At 34.2% G+C, this 20,094-nt stretch overlaps 1 protein-coding gene and 1 pseudogene across 2 annotated transcripts; both read left to right on the forward strand.

Annotated features, from left to right (window-relative positions):
• The first annotated feature begins 6,142 nt into the window (after positions 1-6,142).
• LOC105866292 (NKG2-A/NKG2-B type II integral membrane protein-like) lies at positions 6,143-12,996 on the forward strand. Of its 2 annotated transcripts, XM_012755525.2 has the most exons (7): positions 6,143-6,350; positions 7,974-8,204; positions 8,592-8,690; positions 9,208-9,261; positions 9,744-9,895; positions 11,606-11,706; positions 12,071-12,996. In XM_012755525.2, the coding sequence occupies exons 2-7, from the start codon at positions 8,018-8,020 to the stop codon at positions 12,180-12,182; spliced, it is 705 nt and encodes a 234-aa protein (XP_012610979.2). In that variant the 5' UTR covers positions 6,143-6,350; positions 7,974-8,017; the 3' UTR covers positions 12,183-12,996.
• A 3,126-nt stretch (positions 12,997-16,122) lies between these two features.
• On the forward strand, positions 16,123-18,761 carry LOC105866285 (nuclear speckle splicing regulatory protein 1 pseudogene; annotated as a pseudogene).
• The last annotated feature ends 1,333 nt before the right edge of the window (positions 18,762-20,094 follow it).

The raw sequence follows: 20,094 nt of genomic DNA on the forward strand, positions 1-20,094 counted from the left end.
GACCATATATGCCCAGCCCTGCCAAAGATCAATCCTTAGGAACACCAGAATTTAGCCAGTAAACCAGCCCCAGCACCTCCGGTCCTCGACAAAACATCCAGATGTGAAAGAACCAGTGGAAGATCACAGGAAACATGAAGGAGCAGAGAGAAAAGTCATCTCCAAAAGATAATACTTTACCCCCATCACACGACACCAACTTACATGATATGATTAAACTGACGGAAGAAGAATTTCGAATATGGATTGTCAAAAAGCTCAACAGAATTGAAGAGAAAATAGACTCATAACACAGAGAAACCTCAAGAACAATATAGGAAATGAATGAAAGATTCTCCAAAGAAATTGAAATTATTCTGAAGAACAAGGCAGAAATCTTGGCAATGAAGGAAACAATCAAGGACCTCCATAATATAGTAGAAAGCACCAAAACCAGGATGGACCATGCAGAGTAAAGAATCTCAGAGCTTGAAGATTATGCCTATGCACTAAACAAATCAGAGGAAGAAAGGGAACACAGAAAGAAGAGCAAGACTAAATCTTATAAGAAGTATGGGATTATGTAAAAAAGCCAAAACTCAGGGTGATTGGGATACTGGAAGGGGAAGAGGAACAATCACAAGGGCTGGCAAATTTATTGCATGGAATACTCGAGGAAAACATGCTGGGCCTGGCCAGAAATCTTAATATCCAAATACAAGAAGCACACAGAATGCCTTGGAGACTCAACATGAAAAGGCAATCACCTTGTCACATGGTCATTAGGTTGACCAAAGTAAATGTGAAAGAAGCAATACTCCCTTCAGTGAGAAAACAGCAATTAACCTAAAAAGGAAAACCTATCAGACTAACAGCAGATTTCTCATCTGAAACCTTACAAGCTAGGAGGGATTGGGTACCTATCCTTAAACTTCTAAAACAGAACAATGCCCAACCTAGAATTCTGTATCCAGCAAAATTAAGTTTCGTCTATGAAGGAGAAATAAAGTCCTTCTCAGACAAGCAATCACTGAAGGAATATGAAAAGTCCAGATGAGACCTACAGGAAGTTCTCAGACCCGCATTTCTAACCGAACAGGGCAATAGACACTCCTCAAAGTAAAATCTTCAAAGAATTAAAGTTTAGATCCTGATCTACATGATGGCACAAGGAGTAACACAAAGCAACAAGTCTTTACTCAACAATATGAATGGTAATCCTCCTCCAATTTCAATTCTTTCAATAAACGTAAATGGTTTAAACTGTCCCCTGAAGAGGAATAGACTGGAAGAGTGGTTAAAGCTCCACAAGCCTAGCATCTGCTGTATACAGGAAACACATCCAACCTGCAAAGATGCCTTCCGGCTGAAGATCAAGGGATGGAAAGCTATTATCCAGCCAAACAGAAGTCAAGAGAAAGCTGAGGTAACAGCTATGTTGCAGATAACATAAGCTTTAAAATAACAAAAGTAAAAAAGGATAAAGAAGGCCATTTTACAATGGTGAAAGAGAAGATCCAACAAGAAGATTTAACAATTCTTAATATCTATGCACCCAATGCAGAGCACCCAATTACATAAAACAAACCTTGTCTAATCTAAACACCATGTTACACAACACTGCCATAGTAGCAGGGGACTTCAACACTCCACTGAATGATCTGGATAGATCCTCCACACAGAAAATAAACAAAGAAATAATGGACCTGAACAAAGCCCTTGATCAAAAAGGTCTGACAGATCTCTATAGAACATTCCACCCAAATAAAGTTGAATTTACATTCTTCTCAGCAGCCCATGGATCCTTCTCCAAAATTGATCACATCCTAGGCTGCAAATCAGATCTGAAAAAATTCAAGAAAATAGAAGTTATACCTTGTATCTTTTCTAACCATAATGGTATAAAATTACAGTTCAATTCCAACAGAAATACTCAACGCCTCCAAAATCATGGAAACTAAACAATCTATTATTGAAAAATTATTGGGTCAAGGAAGAAATTCAGATGGAAATCAAGAATTTCTTTGAACAAAATAATAATGGTGATACTTGTTACCAAAACCTGTGGGATACAGCAAAAGCTTACTTGAGAGGAAAACTAATAGCAATTAATGCTCACTTCCAAAAAAACACAAAGCTTGGATACTGACAACCTAATGAATAAGCTCAAGGAACTGGAAAAAGAAGAGCAAACAACTTCCAATCCTAGGAGAAGAAAAGAAATAACGAAGATCAAAGCAGAACTGAATAAAATGGAGAACAAGAGAACTATCCTAAAGATCAACAAAACCAGAAGCTGATTTTTTTAAAAGATAAACAAAATTGATAGCCCTCTTGCTAGATTGACAAGGACTCAAAGAGAAAAGACTGTAATTAACTCAATAATAAATGAAAAAGGAGAGATCACAACAGATACCACAGAAATACAAAACATTATATTTGATTACTATAAAAATCTATATGCCCCCAAACTACAGAACAAAGACGAAATGGACAAATTCCTGGATTCATACAACCTCCCTACATTTACCCAGGAGGTAACAGATCTCCTGAATAGACCAATCTCAAGCTCAGAAATTGAAGCAGTAATTAAAAACCTCCCCAAACAGAAAAGTCCCGGACCCGATGGCTACACTTCAAAGTTCTATCAAACATACAAAGATGAACTCATACCTATACTACAGAAACTATCCAACATTGTTGAGAAAGATGGTATCCTTCCTAACTCATTCTACAAAGCCAATATCATCTTGATACCAAAACCAGAAAAGGACATAACATAAAAAGAAAATTACAGACCAATATCCCTCATGAATACAGATGCAAAAATCCTAAATAAAATTCTAGCAAATAGAATTCAGCAACACATCAAAATAATAATGCACCATGACCAGGCAGGCTTTATTCCAGGGATGCAAGGCTGGTTCAACATACGCAAGTCTATAAATGCAATTCACTTCATAAATAAAATCAAGAACAAAGACCATATGATTCTGGCAATAGATATAGAAAAAGCATTTGATAAAGTCCAACACACCTTTATGATAAAAATTCTTAACAAAATAGGCATAGTCAGTTCATACCTTAAACTTCTCAAATCCATTTATGACAAACCCACTGCTAATATCATTCTAAATGGGGAAAAATTGAAATTATTCCCGCTTTGAACCGGAACTAGACAAGGATGCCCACTGCCTCCTCTTCTATTCAACATACTTGAAGTCCTAGCTATAGCAATCAGACAAGAGAAGGGTATTAAGGGCATCCAAGTGGGGGTAGACAAGATCAAACTCTCGCTCTCCTCCAATGATATAATATTATACCTAGAAAACCCCACGGATTCATCCAAGAGACTCCTAGATTTAATAAATAAATTTGGTAAAGTTTCAGGTTATAAAATCAGTATAAACAAATCAGAAGCATTCATATATGCCAAGAACCATCAAGCAGAAACTCAAATCAAAAATGCAATACCCTTTACTATAGCCCCAAGGAAAATTAAATATCTAGGAGTATACTTAATGAAAGATATGAAAGATTTATACAAGGAGAACTAGGAAACACTAAAAAAAGAAATTGCAGATGATTTGAACACATGGAAAAATCTACCTTGTTCATGGATTGGTAGAATCAATATCGTTAAAATGTCAATATTACCTAAAGTTATCTACAGAATTAATGCAATCCCCATCAAAATATCACCAGCATACTTTACAGATCTAGAAAAAATAATTTTGCACTTTGTATGGAACCAGAAGAAACCTCATATAGCCAAAACAATTTTAAGTAAGAAGAACAAACTGGGAGGCATCAGTCTTCCTGACTTCCAGCTTTACTATAAAGCAATAATAGTTAAATCAACCTGGGACTGGCACAAGAACAGAAGCATGGACATCTGGAATAGATCTGGGATACTAGAGATAAAACCATCAGTATGGAGCAACCTAATATTTGATAAATCAGACAAAAATATACAATGGGGAAAAGAATCCCTCTTCAATAAATGGTGCTGGGAAAACTGGTTAGCTACATGCAGAAGATTGAAACAGGATCCCTACCTCTCACCTCTCACAAAAATTCACTGAAGATGGATAACAGACTTAAACCTAAGGCATGAAACTTTAAGAATCTTAGAAGAAGATGTTGGGAAAACCCTCTTAGACATTGGTCTAGGCAAAGAATTTTTGAGGAAGAGCCCCAAAGTAATCACTGCAGCATGAGAAATAAACAAATGGGATCTCATGAAATTAAAAAGTTTCTGCACAGCTAAGGAAACCATCATTAGAGCAAATAGACAACCCACAGAATGGGAGAAAATATTTGCTCTCTACACTTCTGATAAAGTTCTAATAACAAGAATCTATCTAGAACTTAAAAGAATAAACAAGAAAAAAATCAAACAACCCCATCAAGAAATGGGCAACGGAAATGAACAGAAACTTCTCAAAAGAAGACAGAATAATGGCCTGCAAACGTATAAAAAATGCTCAACATTTGTAATCATCAGAGAAATGCAAATCAAAACCACAATGAGATACCATCTAACACCAGTGAGAATGGCTTGTATCAAGAAATTCCAAAACAACAAATGCTGGTGAGGATGTGGAGAGACAGGAACACTCTTACACTGCTGGTGGGACTGCAAATTAGTGCAACCTCTGTGGAAAAGAATTTGGAGATACCTCAAACAGCTAGATATAGAAATGCCATTCGACCCAGCAATAGCATTGCTGGGAATCTACCTAAAGGAGCATAAGACATTCTACTATAAAGACATTTGCACCTGAATGTTTATGGCAGCACAATTCACTATTGGAAGATCATGGAAACAATTCAAGTGTCCGTCAATTCATGAATAGATAATTAAAATTTGGCATATGCTCACAATGGAATACTACTCAATTCTAAGAAATGACAGTGAGCTAGCACCGTTTATGCTATCCCGCATTAAGCTTAAGCCCATTATCCAAAGGGAGGTGACACAAGATCAAGAAAATGGGCTTCACATCTACTCGCCTTCAAATTGGTACTGACTGATTAAAACTATGGTGCTCAAATGGTGGTAGTGCTCACCAGGGTTTGGGGGAAGGGGAGATACACATTTTAGGGTTGTGGCAAACATTGTGCAGGGTGAGGGAATACTTCTAATCCTTTGTAGGGAAAGGCAAAGATATACAATGTAACCCAAAGGTCAAAAAAAGGAAAAAAAAAAAAAAACTTTTACCTGGTGGTAGGCAGATGGGAGGGGGGAGGAGGGGAAGGATATATACTTACAAAATAGGTGTGATGTGCACCACCTGGGGTTAAGACACACTTGATGTTTTGGTAAGGCGGGGGGTGGGGAGTGGGCAGAGGAATGGCAGGGGCAATATATGTAACCCTAACAATATTTGTAGCCCCATAGTATGATAAAATAAAAGGAAAAAAAAGAGAATGGAGGTCCTCTTTATCAAACAACTCCCTTCTCACTCCCTGATTTGATATAGGTGATCAAGTCCTACAGATATTTTAGTGTGAATCATATTAATTCATCCCATGCAAATATGATAGCTAATACATGAGTTTAATAAATGAATTCATAAACCATCACCTCAACAAATAAAAATTTCCTCAAAAAAAATAAAACTAAAATGTATGGATTTAAGAATTAAGGCAGAAATACTGAGAAGATAAGTTTGGCATGATGGATTTTGGGCCAGCTACAAAAAGATGAAACTATATTGATTTTTCAGAATAATTAATGACAAATATCAGTAAATGTCTGCTGATAATGTTAGTAGGATGAATTTTAGAATTTTTTCCAACATAATATAGGTGACATGGTAAGAATACAAAAAAAAGAAGTATGTCATATTAAGATTTAGCTATGTAGTCTAAACATGGGTCTTAAATATCCAAGACACTCTTAACAATTATGTTGTCATATTTGCGATTGAGATGGAAAAAAGTTAACTACGTGGATCATCAAATCTCTTTCTCATATCTCATAAAATATGAAAGCAGCTTCTCAGACACTTATAATAGACAAAATAAAGGACACTTTTTAGAATTCTCCTTTGTCCTTGCAATAGGAGCCCAAAGTCTCCTATATTTGGAGGTGTGTGATGAGATAAATAGATTTCAAAGTAGCCCATGTTTGAGAATTTCCTGTTCAGACCCTCAGTGACACAGTGATGAGAAATCTACTTTTTCCACTCCTGACTCACTCTCAGCCTTCACAGGGTACTCTGTGAAGATCACAGACATTGTTTGTTCTTGTCCTGGATTTATGGCTTTTGATTTCACCTTTTATTTTCCAGCTACTTAAGGCCTTTTTATGAGAGTAACCTGGGCTCGGCACTAAAGGACACCCAACTTTTTGGGGACAAAAGGTATGTGTTGCTACTTTTTGTCTCTCTACTAGCCTATCTCATTTACTGGCAGATTCCAAATACAATTAGTCTGCAGGAAAATCGAAGTAGAAATTGATTTCTTAATTTGAATAATTTGGGGTAAAAACCTAAAATATGAAATATGATGTAGGATTTCCTAAGTTTGCAAATTGTTGCCTGTGGAGTCCTAGTCAAGGGCATATACATCTATCTGGTTTGTTAGCAAATATAATTCAACTGAGATAACTAAACATCATGACAATGAATAATTAATTTTGAATTAGTAATCATTGTATTATATACTGTTGAATAATTACGTAATTTACGTGTAGCTCAGTGATTATAAAAGATTATTAAAGAAATTACTTTATTGATGAAAGCCAAACATAATTCCTCAGATACTTTCATTTTTAACTAAAATCAGGGCAACGTAAATTTTATAACTTAGTTATAAACAATCAAAAGACTTAAAATATTTATCAAATATTGCAGAAAAATGTACCACACTGATATAAAAGACTTGTCTAATGATTTATTTTCAGTGGTTTAACTGACATGAATCAGAAACAACAACATAGCAATTGTGAATAAAATAATAATTAAAATAGCTAATATTTAGAAAGAACTTTAGGTGTCAGTTTGAGCAGTAGAAGTTTCAAATGCATTATATTTATACTAAATATATATACAGTATATATTTATACTAAGTACCTTTTTAAGGGTCATACATTATGAATTGCAAATCCAAAATTAATTTTAGATCTCACTGCCTCCATAGCCCATTGACTAAAATATTACATTATATGAATTATTACACACACCCACATGAATAAAGTATCTTTATTGATGTTGACAAACATCATATCTTCCTGAAAGTTTGAAACAAAAATGTTCTTCCATAGATAATTTATGTTTTTATTTTTTAAGATCCTGGTTTTACATTTTAGCAATAGAATCAATTGCCAATACTTCTATAAAAAATAATTAATTTTTGTAGTGTTTCTAGTACTGTTTAGGTTATGCATAAATTTGTGTCATGTACATTTTCTGACAGATAAAATATTTTAAATAGTTTAATGTTTTCTCAGAAGCCTTCAGTCATTTAAACAAAAGACCACTAATAATGCTGAATCCATTTTAATAAATAAGTATAAACTACAAAATAAAAGTCATTTAGTGAATGGAAATAATATATATGTCAATTTTCCTATTCTCTATTTTAAGATCACTCAGTCTTTAACCATTATTTGCTTTTAAAATTATGAAAAATCAGAGCATAAGTTTTTCTGATGCAACATTTTAATTTTTGATACAGGTTAATATTGATTTTAAAAATATCTGTGGAATCAGACTTTAATAAATATATTTTTGTTCATAGATTTCTTTATTGCTTGCTCATTATTGCTTTATTCCTTCTCATTATTCCAGCTATTCTATTTAGACAAATATAGAAAATCTTTTAAAAATATTTTACCTTAAAACACTTGTCTAAGCTCTAAGGAAATAAGAGAGAACTTTAGATTCTTCAATGAAAAATGAGAACAAATACATATTCTCCACCTTATCCATTTTGACTGCGCTAGGGATCTTGACATTATACAAACCATTTATTAACTTCTGAAGTCCAGGTATCATAGAGCACAGTCTGACATCACACAGTTGCAGAGATGGATAATCAAACAGTAATCTACTCTGAAATGCTTCTGGCCAAAACTCCAAAGAGGCAGCAAAAGAAATCTAAGGACACTACGAGCTCCATTTCAGAAACTGACCAGGAAATAACCTATGCTGAATTAAACCTTCAAAATGCTGCTCAGGATCTTCAAAGGGTTGACAGATCTTACCACTACAAAGGTACAGCACTTAATAGCTCCACAATGCAACTGTTCTAGGATGTGTAGTTGGGGACAGGGGTGTGGGGAAAGAGCAGGATGTGCTCCCATAGCTAATTCATGAAGACCAGAGTTCTAAGTTGAGATATGGTATTTAATATGAAATATGCAGCTGAATTTTACTCACACATTGTCGAAATTTGTACTTTTAGTACCACAACTCACAGAGCACTGCATTTACTGAAAAATGCAATGGTATATTCTGAGAGAAAGATTACTGTGGTAGATGTGGATTTGAGGTCCAAGTTTATCTTTGATTCCCTGTGTATGTGGGGTCTCGTGTATCAAAATATTCTAACCAACCATCTCTGTCTCTCCTTTCTCAGTGTTTCTGTTTCTCTCCCTGCAGATTTACTGTTACCTCAAGAGAAGCTCATTGCTGGGATCCTGGGAATTCTCTGTCTTGTCTTAATAATGTCCACTGTGGTAACAAGTCTTGTCAATTCCTGTAAGTAGATTTTGGAAGAATAAAAGGAAACTTTTACACTTAATGATTGGAAGTGCCTATAAACATTTCATAATATTAGAGAATAGTTTTCTGGTTTTAACAGTATTATTGAACTAAATGAGGAATAGTTATTCTGATTTTTTCAGAAATATAAATGAAACAATAATTACAGTCTTTGCTTTTAGTTATATGTAAGTTCAAATTTGATAACTCAAAGATATATTTTAGGAGACTGTAAAAGCTTACCTAGAAATAGAAATTAATGTCTGAAAGTGGAAAAATCAAATATAGTATTATAAGATATAAAGTAGGAAGAAGTGGTGAAGTTTAGTTTTGTAGGCTTTGGAAGGTTATTTTTCCCAAAACCTTCACTAATTTATTAAGTTTTCTTGATAAAATCAATTTTACTCATGATAATTCTAATCCTAAGTGATATACCAATTTTCAAACAAAAACTAAAATTAGTGTGACTTACTGAGATTCTAATTTTTAATAAGGATTACTTTCATTTTTCTAGCCAGAGTACCTCAGGAACAGAATAATTTTTCCCAGATTACAAGAACTCAGAAAGGTACTGATATTAATCATTTTAATTTTATATCTATCTTTGGCTATGCAAAAATTAAAATCAATATTTCTGGGGTAAATAATTTAGGATATGGGCAATAAACACTCGTGAATAATGGTTTAGGAGGGCATTCCATTTTCTTCAGGAAGAAGCAATCTTGTGAAATCATTATAACTGTTTGCTATTTGACTCAAATTACTACTACTTTCATATAATAAAAGTAAAATAATTTTGCTGTTCCACAAAAGTGATTTTGTTAAGTGATTTTTCAGACATGTGCAAGGTGGATTTATGTTTAATGTGGCAATGTAATTAGGGGAGGAGAGGCTAACTCATTTCATTGTGTGAGTGAGTGGGATTTTTTTATATTTACCAGCCTTCGAGGATGCAAAGATATGTACATATATTTCTATACCTTTGAAAATGTTAATTAATTTTCACTTTAAAAATTCATGTCTAGATAGTAACTCATAATTTTTCCACAGCATGTAATTGTGGTCGTTGTCCAGAGGAGTGGCTCACATATTCCACCAATTGTTATTACATTAGTAAGGAAACAAAAACTTGGGATGACAGTGTGACGGCCTGTGCTTCTAAGAACTCTAATCTGCTTTATATAGATAATGAAGAAGAAATGGTAAGGCGTTAAATGTTTCAAGTACTTTATTAGAAGCTTATTGCATTTAATATGATATTTGTAGAATTCATTATATTGTACATATTTTAATTTCATTATCTTAAGGACTATATAATATAATAATTTATTTCAATTAATACACTGATAATGCTGATTTAATGATTACCAATTCTTGCTATTTATGGAAAACCATGCTTCTATAAAAGTTTTTGTTCTAAATTGAATTTTGCTATTTAATTGTACTAGATATTATCACATCATGATTGTGCACATTGATCACAAAGTGAATGGACTCCTGTAATACAAGTCAGATCACAAAATGGGCATTTCCATCCCAGCAGCCGGCACATGTTCATGTCCTGAACACTTCCTCTCCCTGATCCTCAAACCACGGTCCTGACTGTTAATATTATAAATAAACTTTATGTGTTTTTGAAGTTTTATAAATGGAGTCATTAGGATGCACTTTGATGTCACTCTTTGTTCATTCATATTAATGCACTGAACTGTGAGTCTCAGGCCCTGAAGGACACAGAGGCTTCCTGGATGGAGCACTTGTAGTCATAGGACTCCTTTGCTGGTCCCCTCAGCCACACCTACCCTGGTGTGTCTTGGTGGGGAGCAGAAGCACTTCCTCTGGCTACTTACTGTTAGCAGGTCTCCTGATAGAGCCCCCTTGCCATAGTGCCAGCCTTGCTGGTGTTGCTGGCAGGACTCCCTCTCAGTGCAGAGGGGCAAGGAGCTCACCTGAGGCATCTCGCGTTGCCAGCGTGGGTTCTGGGAACAGCAGGCCTAGGTCACTTTCTTCTGTTGGATGGGGACTTAAGATTCCCAGCCAGTGTGTTGATCCCTGATCCTGGAGTCCTAAGCCACTCCACCTTTCTCTTTCCAACTTTCAGAGTCTACTTGCTTGTGTTTTTCATAAGTTCCAGAATTTATGGTGCTATATAGCAAGGAGAAGCACCGGATTTAGACTAGTGGTGTTCATCCTGTACCAAAACAGGCAAACTGTGGACTTTGCTAGTTAAATAATTGTGTGATGCCCAGAAAATGATATTTTGGCTTCTATATCATTTATCTCCTGAATGGCAGCCCTTTGAATTCCCTTCTAAACACCAAACTCTCAGAAATGTATACATATACATGTATATTGATTTAATATACGTTATATATAAATAACATAACATGTAAAAATATACATATAAATATAATAAAATATAATATATAAGTATATATTATATATAAATGATATATAATGTATAGAGATAATATAATAAAATATAAATATAATAAATATATATTTAATATATAATGTATATTGATTTAATATTACATTGATTTAATTTAATTTAATTTAATATTATCAGCAGGAGAAATGTATTTACAGTGTCTTGAAAGTTATTAAAATTCATTTATACTAGTTTTGTCAATATTGGTTACTCTTAAATTACATGGATACTAAATTTTTTCATTAATAAAAGAAGAATGACACTACTAAGTATGAATATTTAAGAGTTCATTTTAAGTGAAAATTATGACTTTTGTGAAAATTCTTAGCACTTTATAAAGAGATTTTCAACTTAATCTTGCTTAAAACAGTAATTTTATTCTGACAGTTATAGATCCAATGGAAGAACACACTACTGGCACTTTAAAAAAATGTTAAATATTTGATAATTATTTAAATATACAATATTTATATTTCTGTAGAAATTTCTGAGCTCCCTTTCAAAGAAAGCGTGGATTGGAGTCTTTCGTAACAGCAGTGAGCAACCCTGGGTATCAAGAAATGGCTCAACTTTCAAACTTAAGTAAGTGTTTTGAGTGGTGGGATATAGTAGAAAAAAATATAAAAAGGAGAAATTCAGGAGAATAATATGAGTACGTTTACATTGAATTAAAAACATGAAAAAGATGTAGAAATTTAGTGACATGCTGATGTAAATATTAAACAATTGACGACACTTGTTTCCTTTTATTGGTGGTTTTATTTTCTGTAGTTTGAGGGTATGGCATTCAACTGTGTTCAGTTTTGTAACAACCAACTCTTATGAATATTACGTTAAAATGTGATTAAATGACAAAATCCTTTTCTTAAAAAACATGAAAAATCCTATTGTTTCATGAATTGTCCCCATAAAATATAAAAGAAGTATGAATTTTTCTCCATCACAGAATAGAGGAAACAGTATCTGGTAGACATAACTGTGCTGTGCTACAGTCACCCAGTCTGCACTCGGGTGGATGTGAATCTACAAAAACATATATTTGTAAGCACGAGCCTTAGAAGAAAAGCACCTGAGTTTGGAGCCAGCCAGGTAATATTATGTTTTGTGAAATGGAAATAATATTATGATTGCATCAGTCAATGAATCATAATTTGTTTAGTAATGAAAAGATATTCAAAAATAATATTTGTAGAATAATGCAGACAACAGAAAGAACAGGATATCATTGCTTTTGTGTCTGTTTTGTACTTTTTTTTTTTGCTCAACATTGTATCTGTGGCATTCATGTGTTCAAAATATTGCATGCTATGTGAATCTGTCTATATGAAATATCAAGAATGGGCGAATCCTTAGAGACTGAAAGGAGAACAGTCATTGTCAAGGCAAAGGGGAGGTTGGAATAGGAAGTTACCACTAATTGCTACATTTTTTCTTTTTCGGGTGATGAACTTTTCCAAATTTTGGAAGTACGTTGGTTGTAACTTTGTGAATATACTAAAATTAACTGATTTATACACTTTAAATACATGAAATTTATGTTATCTACATGACATCTCAATAGCAGTTATTTGGAAATATCTCTCCTGCAATTATGTTTGGGACTGCATTATTCTCTAAAGTCATATTCAAATATTAGGCTTCTGTATAAAGTTAACTTTTCCTATCAATGTCATGCTATGTGCAGCATTGTGTTAGGTTTTCTTTAATTTCTTTCTATCATATTTTGTATTGATTGGTATTGAAGTCATACAGAAATACAGATATGTCACATTTATGCCTTTATGAAAAGCACCATTTTAAAATTTCCTTTAGTTATTTTGTTGCTATAATTAGAAATACAATTGAAGTTTGTATGTTGATACCATATCAAGTTACTTCATTGATTTTATATATCAATTCTACTACTTTAGGTATAGAATTTTCTGTTTTTTTTTTATATAAACTACTATTTTTCCTCTAATAACCACACTTTTATTTTTTTCCTGATGCCATAAATTTTTTCTTTATTTATTTTCACTGTCTAGAATTTTATTTTCAATGATGAAGAGAAAGTACAATAATGGTTCTGTGTATATCATATGTATTATTTCCTGTTTTTGATGAGAAGATTTCATCATTTCATATTTTTTAATTTTCTCATAACTTTAGAAGATTCAACGAGTTTTATAATATTCCCATTTTTCTAACAGGTTTTGCTTGGAACCCTGGTTACATTTTAATACTTTTGCATCAATTGAAATCTTATACATTTTCTCCATGTAATGTCTACAATCTAAATCACTTTTATTTCTTTTAAATGTTAAACAAGTTTTGGATTTCTGAGATAAAATCATACTGGTCATTCCATATTATCCCTTTAATGTAAATCAGTGAATATATTACATTAGAGTAACATTTCTTTCATCATCCGTGTTCACAAGGAGATTCTATTATGTTTCTACTGATTGCTTTGTACTAGAAAGTTCGTGCTATCAAGTCTACACTGGGAAGCATGGACATTAAATTGTATTTATAAAATGGTTTCATACTTTTTGATATCTGTTAAAACCATAAGATATTGTTACATTTAACAATAAAAAAAGAAAAAAAAAGTTGTGACTTCTCCGGTTCTTTCTTTGTTTTTTTTTTTTTTTTTTTGAGACAGAGTCTCGCTTTGTTGTCCAGGCTAGAGTGAGTGCCGTGGCGTCAGCCTAGCTCACAGCAACCTCAAACTCCTGGGCTCGAGTGATCCTCCTGCCTCAGCCTCCCGAGTAGCTGGGACTACAGGCATGCGCCACTATGCCCGGCTAATTTTTTATATATATATATCAGTTGGCCAATTAATTTCTTTCTATTTATAGTAGAGACGGGGTCTCGCTCTTGCTCAGGCTGGTTTCGAACTCCTGACCTTGAGCAATCCGCCCGCCTCCGGCCTCCCAAGAGCTAGGATTACAGGCGTGAGCCACAGCGCCCGGCCTCTCTGGTTCTTTCTTAAATAGTCTTTTATCAGTTTTATTTTTTCAATAAAAATGTATTTGGCTTTGTTGATCCTCTCTGCTTATTGTGTCTCATGACTTTATACTATTTGTTTTTTTCTTTCTTCTACTTCACTTATATTTAATTTAATTTAATTTCGCCTTTTTTCTTTTTATTTTGTTTTGATGCATTCACAGATAATTCCATTTCTGATTTCAATTTTTGCAACATAAGCATTTAAGGCAACCTATTTTTCACAAGAAAGACGCCTGTTCTATTTTAGTCATAATTCTTATAAAAATTGTAACTATCCATTGTGGTTATGTCTTTGGCTCATACTTTCTTTAGCAATATATGAAAAAATTAAAAATTATGTAGATTTTCAAAATTTGTGTTATTTACTTCTATATAGGATAACTGTAGTTATAGTATTTTGTGTGAAGCTGAAAATGTTCTACATGTCTGTTAAAATGTGGCTGGTATGATGGAGGAACTGATTTTAAATATTATTTATTCTTAATGAATTATTATTATAATACTAATAGCTGCATTTTAAGTGTCACCGGCCAAGCTACTACTTGAGATTATATTATATCTGGGAGTATTCCCATGAGAATTTAAAAATATGAATACTCTGTGTTAGTGTATATATGTGAGTATGCGCATGTGCATGTTTGTAACTGTTAATTGTCTAGTTTAAATCTTTCTATAGGGTTGCCAATGTACCTATGTAATAAGCATTGAGACAAAATTGTATATTACATGTTTATTCATTCAGTCCTTTAAATTCTATGTTGAAATGGGATTATTAGGTACATATATATTCTAAAAGTTTAAAACTAATAGTTGGAAAAATAAGTCAATAATTATTAAATTACATTTCCAATAATGATTATTGTGTTATATAATGACATTAAATTAACCATAGCAGTTTCATTCCTGGTTATTTTGCATAGTATATGTTTTTATGTTTTCATTTTACTTTTGCTTATCTTTTTAAATTTCATAATATCGAAGGGGTACAAAAGTTTTGTTATATGGATACCTTCTGTGTCATGGTTAGGTCAGGCCTTTTGTTGTGCTTATAACCTGAATAATGTTCATTGTACCCAATAGGTGTGTATTTGTTTCTCACTCCCTCACCACTCCCCCTTCTTTGTTTCTGATGACCTTCGTATCTCCCTATACCTACCTGTGTGTACCAATCGGTTAGCTTCAACTTATTAATGAGAACATGTGGTGTTTGTTTTGTTATTTCTGAGCTACTTCACTTCAGATAATTGTTTCCAGTTCCATCTAACTTGGTGTAAAAGACCTTATTTCATTTATTTAGGGCTGAGTAATACTCCATGCTATATACACACCCCATATTTTATTTATCTACTGATAAATTGATGGACATTGAGGTGGATTCCACATCTTTGTAATTTTAAATTGTGCTACAATAAACATTCAAGTGCTGCTGTCTTTTTATAAAGTGACTTTTTCTTTTACATTTATTTCCTTGATAAATCCCCATACTGCTTCCCACAGAAGTTACACTAATTTGCAGTCCCACCAACTATTTATAAGCATCCTGTTCTCTCCAGAAGCATGTCAGACTCATTTGTTTTTTTGCCTTTTGCTTTTTAATAATGGCTGCTCTGTCTGGGGTAAGGTGGTAGCTCCAAGTAGTTCTAATTTGTATTTCCCTGAGGATTAGTGGTGGTAAACATTTTTTTTTACATGTTTCTTGGCTATTTGTTTACCTTCTTTTGAGAAACCTCTGTTCATGTCTTTTGCCCACAATTTTATGGGTTTGTTGGTTTTTGTCTTGCTGATTTGTTTGAATTCTTTGTAGATTCTAGATATTAGTCCTCTGTCTGATGTATAGTTGGTAAATAGTTTCTCCCATTCTGTAGTTTGTCTATTCACTCTGTTGATTGTTACCTTTTCTAGGCAGAAACTTTTTAATTTAATTAATTCCCATTTATTTATTTTTGTTGTAGCTGTCCATGATTTGAGGTCTTAGTCTGAAATTCATTGCCTCGGTCAATGTCTACAAGAGGTTTCCCTATGTTTTCTTGTATAAGTTTTAAGATTTCCTGTCTTTCACTTAAGTGTTTTATCCATCTTGAATTAACTTTTCTATGTGGCAAAAGGTAGGGGTCCTGTTTCATTTTTCCACACGTGGCTATCCAGTTTTCCCACCACCATTTCTTGAATAAGGCATCATTTCCTCAGTGTATTGTGTTGTGTACTTCATGATTATCAGTTGGTCATAGCTATATGTTTTATTCTGGGTTGTATAGTGTGTTTCATTCTTCATTGTCTCTACTTTTATATCAATCCCATGCTGTTTTGGTTACTAGGGCCTTGCAGTATAATGTGAAGTCAGGTAATGTGATGCCTCCAGATCTAACCTTTTTCCTTAAGATTGCTTTGGCTATCCAAGCTGTTTTTAAATGAAGTTTAGGATTATGTTTTATAGGTCTGTGAAATATGACATTGGTATTTTGATGGGGATTCCACTGAGTGTGTAAATCACTTTGGGCAGTATGGACATTTTAACAATCTTGATTCTGACAGTCCATGAGCAACAGGTGTTTTTCCATTTCTTTGTTTCATCTAGGATTTGTTTATTCAGTGTTTTGTAGTTCACCTTGTAGAGATCTTTCAGCCCCTTGGTAAAGTATATTCCTACATATTTTATTTTTTTTGTAGCTATTGAGAATACACTGAGTACTTAATTAGCCTTCAGCTTGACTGTTATCAGTATGTAGAAATGCTCCTGATTTGTGTTAATTCCATGAGTCTTTCAAGAGTTTTCTACTTGAAATATCATATCTTTAGCATACAGGGATAGTTTGACTCCCTTTTCTCAATGTGAGTACCCTTTATTTCTTTCTCTTGGCTGATTGCTATGGCTGGGACTTAGGGTATTGTGTTGAATTGAAATAGTGACAGAGGGAACCCTTTCTTGCCTTGTTGCAATTCTTAGGGGGAATGATTTCAACTTTTCCCATTTATATGATTTTGGCTGTGGGCCTGTCATATGTGGATTTTATAATTTTGAATCATATTCTTTATATGCCTAGGTTGCTGAAAGCATTTATCATGGAAAGGTGCTGGATTTTATCAAATGTTTTTTCTAAATCTATGAAATCATCATATAGTCTTCATTTTAGCTTCTGTTTATGTAGTAAATGTTATTGATTTAAATATGTTGAACTGGCTTTGGCCACATTCAGCAGACAGGGGAGCAAGATGGCGATTCTGGGCAGGCAAATGGGCTTATTTTGCCAAGAGAACGTAGGAGTTGCACCCTGTTTTGCAAAAACCATCAGTGTTTGGGAATGATTCTGATGATGACGATGAGACCTCCATGAATGAAAGTCTTCAGAGAGAAGCTGCTAAGAAACAGACCATGAAACAGACCAAACTGGAAATCCAGAAGGCCCTTGCTGAAGATTCCACTGTGTATGAATATGACAGTATTGATGATGAAATGCAGAAAAAAAAAGGAAGAAATTAATCCCAAATTGCTTTGAGGGAAAGATCAAAAGCCCAAGTACATTCACAACTTACTAAAATCAGTTGAAATTAGAAAAAAGGAACAGGAAAAAAGAATGGAAAAGAAAATAAAGAGAGAATGAGAAATGGAAAAGGGAGAATTTGATGATAAAGAGGCATTTGTGACATCTGCTTATAAGAAAAAAACTGCAAGAAAGAGCTGAGGAGGAAGAAAGAGAAAAGAGGGCTGTTGCTCTGGAAGCATGTTTGGGTGTAATGAAGCAGAAAGATCTAAGTAGATTTTATAGGCACCTATTAAATCAAGCAGTTGGTGAAGAGGAAGTACCTAAATGCAATTTCCATGAAGCCAGGTCTGGAATAAAGGAAGAGAAATCAAGGGGTTACTCCAGTGAAGTAAGTTCAGAGAACATAGTACCTCAGGAGAAATGCATTCTCCAAACTGGTGTGAAAGTAGAGGAAAACCCAGATGCAGACAGCAACTTTGATGCTAAAAGCAGTGAGGATGATGAAATGGAAGAAACTAAAGTGAACTGTAGAAGGGAAAAGATCACAGAGACTTCAGAGGACTCCAAGCATCACAGGACACAAACCCACTCATGGTCATCTAGTGAAGAAAAAGGACATGGTGCCAAACACCACACAAAAGTTTCCAAGTCAAGAGGACACGAGAAAAGGGAAGATTGGCACCAAGAAAGGCAGTCCAGAGACCAACAGAACCATTACACTGACCGGGATTACCAGAAAAATGATTCTCATAGGCACAGAGAGGCCAGTCATAGAGATTCCCACTGGAGGAGGCATGAACAAGAAGATACACTGAGGGCAAGGGAGCAAAGAGAAAGAAGTGACAGAGAATGGAAAAGGGAGAAAGGTAAGGAGAAATATTCCCCAACAGAACAGGAGATAGACAATAAAATGCTCATAACCAACACAGTGAGAAAGGAGAGAAGGAGGAGAAAAACAAAGAAAAGGAAGAACATATAAAAGTAAGGAACAAAATATATCAAAATATGATAAATATAGAGATAGAGAAAAACAAGAAGTAATTGTTCAATCTTCAGAAAGAAATAGAGACAGAAAGAAAAGCAGCCTAAATTCTAGGGCAAAGGATAAATTTCTTGACCAGGAAAGATCCAGCAAAATGAGAAACATAGACAAGGACAAAGAAAGAACCCAAGAGAAACCCTCTAGTTCTGAAACATCACCGGGAGCAAAACACAGACTCACAGAGGAAAGGCAAGACAAGGAACAAGAGAGACCACTTGAGGCGGTGAGCAAGTTTGCAAAGTGAAACAACAAAAAAGTGGTATCAGCCTAACTCACAGCAACCTCACACTTCTGGGCTGAAGCAATCCTTCTGCCTCAGCCTCCCGAGTAGCTGGGACTACTGGCATCCGCCACCATGCCCGGCTAATTTTTTCTATATATTTTTAGTTGGTCAATTAATTTCTTTCTACTTATAGTACAGATGGAGTCTCGCTCTTGCTCAGGCTGGTTCTGGACTCCTGACCTTGAGCAATCTGCCTGCCTTGGCCTCCCAGAGTGCTAGGATTACAGGTGTGAGCCATCATGCTCAGCCTTGTTTCATTGATTCTTTGTGTTTTTCATGTTATTTCTGTTGTTTCCATTTCATTTAGTTGTACTCTAAGCTTTGTTATGTCTTTTTTCCTACTGGCTTTGTGTTTGGTTTGTTTTTCTCTTTCTACTTCAGGAGATTTGACATGAGGTTGTTAATTTGTGATCTTTCTGTCTTTTTGGTGTAGGCATTTAAACGTAAACACTTTAGCATTAGTACTGCTTTTTATCTATCCTTTTTGTAATTCAGTTTCAGTAATCTTTTGATTTCCATTATAATTTCATTATTGACTAATGGATCCTTTAACACCAAGTTGTTTAACTTCTATAATTTGTGTAGATGTGAATGTTTCTCTTGGACTTGAAAGGTGAGTTTATTTCACTGTGGTCTAAGAAGATAAATGGTATGATTTTGATTTTTGTTTTTATTTTTGTATTTTCTGAGAGACTTGTTTTGTGTCCTAAGGTATGATCAATCTTGGATTATGTCCCATGAGCTGACGAGAAGAATGTATATTCAATGGTTTTAGGGTAGAATGTTCTGTAAATGTCTCTTAGGTCTATTTGTTATAGAGTCCCGATTAAATCAAGTGTTTTCTTATTTGTGTTCTGCTTCAGTGATCTGTCCAGTTCTGTCAGTAGAGGGTTGAAGTCCCTGGCTATTAACATGCTCCTGGTTATTTCTATGCTAGGAACCAGAAAAATTTTCATTATGACACCAGGAGTTCCTGTGTAAAGTGCATATATATTTAGGATTGCTAGGTCTTCTTGTTGAATTGCTCCCTTTACCATTACATGCTGACCATATTTGTCCTTTTTTACCACTTAAGTTCTATTTAATCTGATGTAAGAATGGCTATACTTGCTTGCTTTGGGTTTCCATTTACTTGGACTATATTTTTTCCTTTTCCTATCCTTTAGTCTATG

This window comes from Microcebus murinus, chromosome 10 (genome assembly GCF_040939455.1).
Source record: "Microcebus murinus isolate Inina chromosome 10, M.murinus_Inina_mat1.0, whole genome shotgun sequence".
Lineage (NCBI taxonomy): Eukaryota > Metazoa > Chordata > Mammalia > Primates > Cheirogaleidae > Microcebus > Microcebus murinus.

Bases quoted from the DNA above. Each gene is read 5' to 3' on its own strand.
- LOC105866292 (XM_012755525.2), top strand. From the start codon at position 8,018: ATGGATAATCAAACAGTAATCTACTCTGAAATGCTTCTGGCCAAAACT. The intron at 8,691-9,207 runs GTAAGTAGATTT...TCATTTTTCTAG, and splicing joins AACAAGTCTTGTCAATTCCT to CCAGAGTACCTCAGGAACAG. The intron at 9,896-11,605 runs GTAAGGCGTTAA...ATATTTCTGTAG, and splicing joins TAGATAATGAAGAAGAAATG to AAATTTCTGAGCTCCCTTTC.